This window comes from Vipera ursinii (assembly GCF_947247035.1).
Source record: "Vipera ursinii genome assembly, chromosome: 11".
In the NCBI taxonomy this organism is placed as follows: domain Eukaryota; kingdom Metazoa; phylum Chordata; class Lepidosauria; order Squamata; family Viperidae; genus Vipera; species Vipera ursinii.
Genome location: NC_139524.1, coordinates 15,209,512 through 15,220,436, shown reverse-complemented (window position 1 = coordinate 15,220,436; position 10,925 = coordinate 15,209,512). Strand labels below are relative to the sequence as shown.

At 43.9% G+C, this 10,925-nt stretch overlaps 1 protein-coding gene across 1 annotated transcript; it reads right to left on the bottom strand.

Annotated features, from left to right (window-relative positions):
• Positions 1 to 270: 270 nt before the first annotated feature.
• On the bottom strand, positions 271 to 10,671 carry CYP19A1 (cytochrome P450 family 19 subfamily A member 1; the record flags this gene model as incomplete). Its single annotated transcript, XM_083371740.1, has 9 exons — positions 10,455 to 10,671; positions 7,641 to 7,791; positions 6,176 to 6,330; positions 5,050 to 5,226; positions 4,478 to 4,592; positions 3,538 to 3,652; positions 2,254 to 2,416; positions 1,329 to 1,570; positions 271 to 519 (listed from the first exon to the last, which is right to left on the bottom strand). The coding sequence occupies exons 1-9, from the start codon at positions 10,600 to 10,602 to the stop codon at positions 271 to 273; spliced, it is 1,515 nt and encodes a 504-aa protein (XP_083227866.1). The 5' UTR covers positions 10,603 to 10,671.
• Between the last annotated feature and the right edge of the window lie 254 nt (positions 10,672 to 10,925).

Here is a 10,925-nt window from a genome sequence, read left to right as displayed (position 1 = left end):
ATTCTATCTCACAATTCCATATGCACAGAATAAATTCTACAGGTGTTTATGGGCCCTCCTGAGCACGATTATTATTATCAACAGTACAAATATTATCCTCTGAGTTCTACCAATGGGCCCCTTGAATGAGCAAACGGTTGGCGGCAACAAAATGTGACATCAAGTGAGTAGACTGATGCACCTCGAGTGGGTGAGAGTTTTGAATTTGAGTAGGGTCACCCAACCCCTCCAGTGTGGCTGGGATCATCTTGGTCAATCCAAGCTTGGAACTTATTGATCGTTCTTTCCCAGGGATTTTCTTGGCATGAAGATCATTTCCAGTAATGGCTGCCTTTCATTTGGATGCAGAGACAAGTCATTGTTTTTGGGAATGTGGTTAAGACCTTCGCCTTTCAGAGTCTGGATGCTGCACCTTCTCAAGAGAGTCACCAGGATTGCCTTCATCATGACCATCGCGATGAACTTCCCAACACAGCCGCGGGGGCCAAAGCCAAAGGGCTGAAAGTAACGATAGGGGACCTGCGTAAAACAATATTTTGGTTCGTTAACAATTTATTCACTTCCTCTTTAGGCCACTCAGTTTGCATGATGAGCCAGGCAGGTGATAGGCATCAAAATATAACATTGGTAGTCCTCAAGTTACGACCGCAATCGGGACCAAAATTTCCATTGCTAAGCACGTTGTTGTTAAATGAATCATGTTGTTGTTAAATGAATCATGCCCAGTTTTACAACATGGTCCTATAGATTTTTTTTTGGGGGGGGGGAAGGGAGTGCTACCCCATTTGGTGGGATCAGTGGAGGAGGCAGAGAATAAGACACAGGTAGTCTTCGACTTAGCGACCGTTCAAACTTACAATGGCACTGTAAAAAGTGATTTATGTCCGTTCATCACAGTTGCAACCTTTGCAGCACCCCCCTGGCCACCTGATCAAAATTCAGATGCTTGGCAACTGGTTCATACTTATGACGGTTGCGGTGTCCCAAAGTCACACGATCCCCCTGTTGCGACCTTCTGATCAGCAAAGTCAGTGGGGAAGCCAGATTCACTTCACGACGGTATTTCTAACTTCCCAGCTGTAGTGATTCTCTTAATGAAGGTGGCAAAGAAAGGTGGTAAAACGGGGTAAAAATGACTGAACAAATGTCTCACTTAGCAAAGGAAATTTTGGGCTCCATTGTGGTTGTAAGTCAAGGACTCCCTGTGGTGTCTGGACCAAGAGCTGCTCTATCTTGCGTCCGAGTGATTACTCGCAACGTGTTTGCGTCGTAATCGTATTTCCTAAACAAAACATGGAGCCGTATTTAGAGCAAAAGGCGATACCTACACTCTTTTCAAAATTGTCCAGGGAGAATTCATTGGGCTTAGGGAAGAATTCCAGCTTATGCATGCGCCCGATGTTCAGGATAATGTTGGTCCCTTTCTTCACAGGATAGCCATCAATCACATCATCCTGCAAGGCTTTGCGCATGACCAAGTCCACCACAGGTTGGTATCTCATGCTCTCCAAGATGAAGTTCTCGACGACTTTGAGCTTCGGTATGTCATCCGTTTGGATGTCCCTGTCACCTGTGAGAAAGACGCAGGACACAACAGATGAGATCTGTTTGCTGATTTTTTTTAAAAAAGGAATATTTGGAACATATTGGCACGGTTTATTTTATCCAGGACACTCCCACCAACATCGACAGGACCAGCCATTAGTATACAAACAGATAACAAATTCCACTCCCTTCTAGTAGCGATGGTGTTATTTAGTTGGTTAATGAAAACCACCAAGCCCAGAGAGCATCAGGGACCCCACAGTCCTCCTTCTCCTTCTCCTTCTCCTTCTCCTTCTCCTTCTCCTTCTCCTTCTCCTTCTCCTTCCCCTCCTCCTTCCTCTCCTCCTCTCTGCAAACCCCCCCTCCCTTATGAGCACTGATGATGTTATCTTGTTGGGTAATGAAATGTCTGCAAGAAAGCCGCCAAACTCAAAGAATGTCAGGGACTCCACAGTTCAATCCTAAGCTACAAATAGTCTCTTCTATTAATATCTGCACTGTTTTTGATATAGGCAAATTTATTTATTTATTAAAAATTTGATGCTGCACAACTCCCCTAGAGAAGGTGACTCAGCAGCTTACAGGTTATAAAACAAGTAAAAATAATAATTCAAACATTCAACTACCCAGATTAAAACATTATTCAAATGGAAGCTACCTAGAGTAGACATTTTTTTTCCTTGAAGTGGGAAGTTGCTAGATACTTACCCATCACAGCTTCTATTTCCTTCATCATGGCCTCCTCCACTTGAGGATGTTCTGCAATCAGCACCAGCATGAAGAACAGCGTCACCGACAGTGTATCTGGGGCAGCAATGAGCATCTCTAGAACACACTGGTTCACATTTTCTCCAGTCAGGTCACCACGATTCTGCAAAATCGAAGCAGACAGGCCCTGTCTGTCAGTCTGAAGTTTATTGGGACACTGGACTCCCATCAGTGCAATGTGGCACCACAACATTGGAAAGCTGAACCCAGTGGAGCATTTTGCCTTGCAATGAAAACAATAGGCCAGAGATGTCCAACCTTGGCCACTTCAAGACTTGTGGACTTCAACTCCCAGAATTCCCCGGCCAGCCATGTCCAACCTTGGCCACCTCAAGACTTGTGGACTTCAACTCCCAAAATTCCCCAGCCAGTCATGCTGGCTGGAGAATTCTGGGAGTTGAAGTCCACAGGTCTTCAAGTGGCCAAGGTCAGACACCTCTGCAGTAGGCAGTCTCTGATTCAATGATGGTACCTCCAGTTAAAAGGATCAGGTAGCAGTGAATTGTCTCACGAAGGACGAGAGGGAGACCGTAGGCAAAGTTCAGACGTTTATTTAGTTCAGCTCCGGACGGCTGACAGGCAACATAAACCGGCTTTTATAGAGAACTGTCAAACATTTCAACCAATCAGTGAACCGTGCTTTCCCGCCACTAGGGCAGCAACCAATAGCCTTGCGGCATGTATGAAAATAGTTCCACTTAATCTATGCAGGCAATACTGAAGACAGGGTAGTCCTCAAGTTACAACAGTAATGGAGCTTGCCCATCACAGCCTTAACTCATGATGGTTGTAATCCTTTTGGCAGCGATTGTTAAGTGATTCACCACGGCTGTTAAATGCATATGGGGACTTGAAGTGAAGCAAGGGTGTGTCATGGGTGTAAGTTTGCTAAAGCTAGGGGCAAATGCCAGTTTTTGGCAAAAATGTCATAAAACAGCAGTCACATGACTGAGGGACACCCCAAACAACTAAAAACGCAGCCAGGTTGCCAAAGGCCTGAAGTGTGGCCACATGACCTTGGGGGCATGGCTGACCATCGGAACTTCAAATCCAGGTTGTAAGCACCCCACCCCCCAAGGTAGGCCTGTCAGAGCTTCAAATGGTTGCTAAGCAACCGGTTACAAGTTGAGGACTCCCTGTAGATAGTCTTGGGCTCATATCAAAGATCAAATTCCTTCCTGACTTCTGTTATGCTGGAAAGCAAGAAGTTGCTAGCTGGGTTACCTGAGCGAAAATCAGCTCTGAAGCAAAATCCATGTGTTCTTCCAGCTTATCGGTGGTGGAGAGCTTCTGTCGTTTCTTCTCAATTAAGCTTTCGATGGTTTCTTTCAGATCTCTCCTGAAAAAAGGAGAAACCCTCTTATTTTATTCCCTAAACATCGTTAAATGCCCTGCTTCGTCGCTTCATCCAGTTAGGAGGCCATATTTTTGGAGAAATAGGCCCAGGAATATATCTTTTATGGGTATTTTCCTTCCTGAATTCACACATGAATACTGAACCGCCCTGAGTCCCTACCAAGGAGAAGGGCGGTATACAAATTAAATAAAACTTGAAACTTGAAATTGAAACTTGAAACAGGCCCCAATGAAACAATAACGTTGTGAGCCTAAGAAACTGAACGGAATGGGTACCAGCAGAGTTGTCCCAAAGGCACTTTTTCAAAAAGCGACTTTTTTTCCTCAAGGAAGAAGAACAAAGCGTTTCGTTTCTCAACCGAGGAACTTTATCAGCTTGTGATTCAGGTAATCCGGAGGGCAAGAGACTGCTAACAACCAGATGGCTACAAAGAAATGCAATCCTTCCTTCTCCCCACCACCATCTGATCTCAACTGTCAGTATCTCTCCTTCCATCCCGCTGCCATCAAACTGGTCAAGTTTTTTGGGTGAGAAACGAAATGTTTTGTGGTCCCAAAGGTGCTTTTTTTGGGGGGGAGACAACCATGCCTTGCATGACTGAGAGTCTCCACAGAAACGTTTTGTTCTTTTCCTCAGGAGAAAAACCCAGTCCAGTTGCCTTTTGAGAAAGTACCGTACCTTCAAGACAACTGCGAGTTGGATGACTGAGAACCTCCACAGATGTATGAGCAGAGTCTTCCTTTCTTGTCGCCGGAGTGAACAAGATCTATGGACCGCCTGACCCACCACTGTCTAAATGCTACTTACGCAGACTTCTCGTACTTCTTGTAGAACCAGGAGAACTTAAAGAAAATGTCAGGTTTCAGGAGAAGAGCTTGCCAAGCATCAAAGTAGTTCTGGATTTTCAGCACAATGGCATGTTCTGAAAGTACAAGAACCAGATAGGCTGAGTTCAGGTTATAAATCCACGTCTGAAAAGGAACAGTAATACTATGGGCTGTATGAGTCATGTCTGTATCGATGGGCACGTTTTGTCCATCATGACATTGTTGTTGCCAATCCTGCCCATCTTTTCCAGGGTTTGCAAAGGAACCCAACACTAGAAAAGTCTCTTGGAGGCCAGAAGCTACCTCAGGAGCAGCCACCATCCCGTCCTAAAAGAGGATTCCTTTTATTCCTCCTCCCATCCATTTTTTGACCCTCCCAACAAGCATCCTGCATTCACTGCATGCTCATTGAATGTTCTGGTGCTATTGTCTTCTTCGGTTTTGTCTAAAGAAGCATTCATGTTTACTTCGGAAGACCAAGAATTCTGTGAGAAATTGTAGTATACAGTATGTATATATATATATATATGTGTGTGTGTGTGTGTGTATTACCATCAAGAGGGATGCCAAGAAAAAGCTTGTTTGAAGTGTCAAGCATGATGCATCTCATAAGATTCAGGGTGTTGATATGTTCCAACTTGGCGGTCTCTTTTTCCAACTGGTCAAGGTGTGTAACTGTTGATTCAACGCAGATGGCTATCATCCGTACAAGACCCGGTCCAGAAAGGGCTGAAATTTTTTACAAAGGTCTTGATTTTATTTCCCTCTCTATCTTTCTATTTATAGAAAGATAGATTTGTTTCATATTGTTTGGGGTTAACTAGCACCCAACAGGCCAAAATACATTGCTGCCTGAGTTAGGAAAAAGGACATATTTTCATCCCTAATAAAATTATATTGTTATGCAATAGTTTTAAATCAAAAATAATAAAACAGGCACCTTTTGAGGGTTCCTTGGCGCTCTCTGAGCTTGGTTTATTTTCTTGTAGGCATTTCATTACCCAACTAGATAGTATCATCAGTGCTAGAAGGGAGTGGGGTTTGTGCTAGTCTTTCTAGCACTGAAGATGTTACCTAGTTGGGTAATGAAACATCTGCAGGAAAATAACCAAGCTCAGAGAGCACCAAGGACCCTGCAGTCCTCCTCCTCCTCTCCCTTTCCCCTCCTCCTCTTCCTCCTTGACTCCACAATTCCCCCACCCTTCTAACACTGATGATATTACCTAGATGGGTAATGAAACGTCTGCAAGAAACCAGCCAAGCTCAGAGAGCACCAGGGACCCCACAGTTCAACCCTGAGCTACAAGCATTCTTTTCTATTCATATAAACCTGTCTACTTACAAACATGCCAACTAATGATCATCTAACTATGTATCTTTGCTTCAAATATAAGAAGAAAGGAAAACTATTGCGACCTATTTAGTGCCATAAAGACCTGTATTATGCTTGAATTGGTGACTTTGTGCACCCCTTCCTTGTAAAAAAAAAGATTTTGTCCAGCTCTAACTTGATGGCTATCTCATTTTACCTAATGGTAAAACTAACCGTGCTCCAAAGTCTATCATCAGGTATGCTTTAACCCTATAATATTATTTCTCATTCTCCTTATATACTTCGGTTCAGAAACAGACCCAAAGGCAGAGTCACAGTGGGAAGACCCAACTGAATATTATTTACCTTTTGTGAAAAATGGACGGATCTCTTTCCAGAGAGTTGGGTTATTATTAAAGATGATGCCATTTTCATGCATGCCAATGCACTGCAAACCAGCCTTGCTGCCAAACCGACAACTGTAATGCCCATGTTTCATGATGTGGAACATGCTTGATGATCTGGATGGTAGAAGAGGAAGACATTTCATCAAAAGCTTTTGTCTATTTTGCCCAGGTTTCACTCCCCGAGGTAAACCAGGTCCATGGGGAAAAACTATCCAAAATTTTGCCCGTGGCTAAATTTATGTCATGCTTAGCATCGAGATCTCAAATAGTAGAAGAGAATGTGCAAGCGTGCAAGAATTCTCCTCCTAAAGGCTATGCAGCCTTTCATTAATTACTTTAATGGACTGGATTTTCTCAGGCTCCACCAACATCCCAGCCCAGTGTCTGGGAGAAAAGTAAGGTCTTCAAGGGCTTTCAAAAGATCAGCAGGACCTGAGGGTCATCTTGTTCAAGAGGGCAGGCGCCACCATGGAGAAGTTATACCTCCCGAGTCCGACCTAAGTGGGATAGCAATAGACTTATATACCACTTCATAGTGCTTTATAATACTCTCTGGGCAATTTACACAGTCAGCGTATTGCCCCCAACAATTTACCAACTTTGAAAGGATGGAAGGCTGAGTCAACCTCGATTCCTGTCAGCATCGAACTCCGAGCTGTGGGCAGAGTTAGCTTGAAATACTGCATTTGAACCACTGTGCCATTACGGATTCCTCTATAGACCCAGAGCATGCCCACCACTGCCAGACCTTGTGAGAAGGGCAGAAACTTCCAGAAGTAGGTGCTCCTACAAGTTAGTTGGCCCCATGCCGTGTAGGGCTTTAGATGCAACAACTGGGACCTCAAATTGCAACCAAAAGCTTACCCAGAGCCAATTCAGCTCTGGTTTTTAAAATTCTTTTCCAGGGCAACCTTGAAAAAAGCACATTGTGATAGTCCAACTAGGATATCTACCTCCCAATCTAGGAATGGTCCAGAAGATGAGTTTTTGGCAAGGGCCTCTTGGCTAGAGCTGCCACCCACTTCCTTCTCCCAATTTGCATGGATTTTCACAGTCCACCCAGAATAGGTAATGGAGAAGGTGATGAAAGTGGTAATATCTCTGACTATTTTGCTGTGCTCAGATGAGCTAGAAAATTGGCTTCTTGGCATCTGCGGCTGGACAGCTGCAGGCAGCCACAGAGCTGAATCCATAGAGGGCGATAGAAGCTTAAAAATGTCAGTGCCGCCATTTGAAGAGAAAACAAAAAACAGCAGTTAAGCTGAAGGAGGAAAAAAAGTAAGGGATGAACAGTTCAGTTCTACAGGTTTAATTCTACAATTAGCTCAGTCAAGAACAAGGTCAGGACCTAAGCTGAAGGATCTCACAGGCTTTATTGCTCAGCTGTCCCTTTGGCCCCGTGTTAACAGAGAACAAAAATTTACTTGCTAATGACGAGAGTCTCTTCTCCATTGATCCAGACTCGCATAAACTCTCCATACATCTTGTTGTAATAATTACAGGCGCTGCCCAGTCCCATCCAGAGGAACCTCCCATGGCAAATAAGGGCACCGAGTCCCATACAGTAGCCGGGTCCTGAAAGGTAATAGAAGGCAGAGAAGGAAGGGAGGGGAGGGGTGAGGAAGGAAAGGAAAAAAGAATGGAAGGAAAGGAAGGGAGGGAGGGAGGGAGGGAGGGAGGGAGAGAGAAAGAAAGAAAGAAAGAAAGAAAGAAAGAAAGAAAGAAAGAAAGAAAGAAAGAGAAAGACAGAGAAATAAATAAATAAAGAAATAAATAAATAAAAAGAAAGAAAGAAAGAGAAAGAAAGAAAGAAAAAGAAAGAAATAAAGAAATAAAAAGAAAGAAATAAAGAAAGAAATTAAAAGGAAGAAAGAAAGAGAAAGAAAGAAAGAAAGGAAGGAAGGAAGGAAGGAAGGAAGGAAGGAAGGAAGGAAGGAAGGAAGGAAGGAAGGAAGGAAGGAAGGAAGGAAGAGAAATAGAGCAAAGGGAGGGAGGGAAGCAAGCAAGATAGGAAGAATAGAGGAAAGGGAGCAGGGGAGAAAGGTAGCAAGGAAGGAAGGAGGGGAGAAGGAAGGAAGAAAAAGACAAGGAAGGAAGGAAAAATAGAGAAAAGGGAGGGAGGAGAGGGAGGAAGGAATGGAAAAACAGAGAAAAGGAGGAAGGGAGGGAGGGAGGGAGGAAAGAAAGAAAGAAGGAATTTTATCAGCAATAAACAAGACATTAATCATCTACCCTGTGTTCACCCATCTTGCCGAAACATGAGACGTTTAACCAGGGTTTACAGAATAAACCACCTCTTACCAGATTCCCACAAAAAACAATAAGCCAGAAAATACGATTTATTAACTGGAATGGATGAGGTCACACCATGCTAAGCCACAAGCTAACAAACCATATTAATGCTCATAACGTTGTCTACTTTGCAGACATGGCTGAGTTGAAATAGAATTGTGGGGTGGGAGTGGGGAACCTGTGATTCCTAATGTTGGCAAATAACAGCTCCCTGATGACTTCGCCAAGTGGACCAATGGTTAAATAAAGACGCCAGGAGCAGGGGTCCCATATGGCAAGGGGTGCCAAACCCCTCACTGTGGCCACTACCAGACCAGGGCCTATTTGGAACCGGGCCATGCAAGTGTGCATGTGCATGCAGCTCAACTTGCACGAGTGGCGGGCTGGAGAACACTTGCATGTGTGCGCGCCTGCCTGCTGCTCACGCAGGTTAGGCTGTGCATGTGTGTGCCAGCCCATCTCTCACCTAAGTCAGGCTGCGCGCGCACACACACACATACATGCACACCAGCCCGCTGCTCTCATGGCCCAGCTCCCCTCTCCCCCACCAGCCGGGCTGCCAAGCCATAAAGTATGGGGGCTGCTGCCCTATGGTTTGGCAAAAATGTCTTCCTTTCTTAGATGAAGTCAAACTCTTCCTGCAGGGCATATATAATTCAGGCTGAAAAAGGACAACCCAAACCCAATATCCCAATATTTCTCAACCTTGGCAGCTTGAAGAATCTCCCAGAATTCCCCAGCCAGCATGCTGGGAGTTGAAGCCCACACATCGAGTTATGCTGGCTGGGGAATTCTGGAATGCCACACCTCATCAAACTGCCGAGGTTGAAAAACACCAGAGTTCAGCTTACAAATTTGATTTAATCAGAGATGCTAAAACTAATAGTTTGTGCCAGATTTGACTGGCGCTGGGGCTGAGGGTGCTTCCTTCACCGTTCAGTATGGCCAATGAGTCAATGCTCCTAGAATTTTGCTTGTGCAAAATAAAATATTTTTAAGACTAAGGCACTAATATCTGTGCTGAAATAAGTTTCACTGGGAATCCGTCTTCCTATAAAGCTGTCTCTGTTCGACATAAGGAGGGACACTTACCCAAAGGCAAGCCCTATATTATTCAGTGGGACCTATTCCTGAGTAGACCCACATAAAAGCAGTCGACATATTACTCACGCAAAGGGAGTATAAGAATTGATAATGTATCATTGTAGGAGATTGGGAACTGCACAAGTCTCATGTAAGAAACAGGTTAGCATCAACCAAGCATTAGACTGATTTGCCAATTTGACGTCCGCATTTAAAGGATCAGATTACATTTGATGTGCTAAGTCAGATGTTAAAAAACTCTTAAAAATGTAAAGTTTTGAGCCCCTCAAAGAGCTATTCAAAATTATTTCGATCCCCTATTGAGAACAAAACAAAAAACAAGCCACAGCAACTTTCTGGATTTAAGAAACATCTCCTAAAGAGATTGGATTTACACCTCATACGAAACTATGATTGGTTTGGCCACAGCTTGTTGAAAAAGCTAGCATTAGCTGGCTTCACAGAACATGCAGTACCACTAATCATGGTTTATAAAACACAAGAACTGGATTCCAACACCTGTCTAAGCCATAACCTAATTGGTTGTGTGCCCCCAGCATCACTTGCTCTCGTGAAATGGGCAGCTTGATAAATTTTAAAAACAAATAGAAAATAAAAACACTCAGCCAAGCAAATCCTCACAGGTTCTCATGATAGGTCCAAGAGCCTTTGGAAAGGGAGTGATGCACAAACCAAAATAAATAATAAAACAGGTTGACTGAGTCACACCATCAGCCACCCTTTCTTAGTTCTTCTTTAAATAGGAACGTTTTTACTTAGCCCACATTTTGAAAAGGGAAACTTGGTGGACTAGAAGACCTTCAAGGTCCCTTCCAACTCTTGTTATTCTGTTAAAAACCTACCTGGTATGGAAGATGTTTCTTCACAGGTCCAAATCAGGAAAAGGAATCCCATCAAGAGCAAGAGTGGCACAGAAGCCACCGTTGGGATGCTTTCGGAGACCACTTTGGTGATGTTGTAATGCATCGGATTCAGGATTTCCAGAAGCATCTTGTCCACAAGCAATCTGTTGGGCTGTGGGTGGAAAAGCAGAGAAAACTTCTAAGTGTGGAAGAGGCTGAACAGCTTTACAAGTCAGCTTCCACCAATATCTGTCTACCCTATTGTTGATCCTGCCACTGAATGAACCTGCTCCAGGATTCGCTTTGTTTTATAACAAGAGCAGACCTTCAGATTAGACGACACAAGCAACGTCAAAACAAGAGTAGTGAAGATTCACTGGTCCTACAAACCAAAACATTTCTGACCTTGGTATGGAGGGCCCAGGTTGCTTTGCAAAAACTTCATGCTGGTGGAGTGTTCCTATCTTCCCC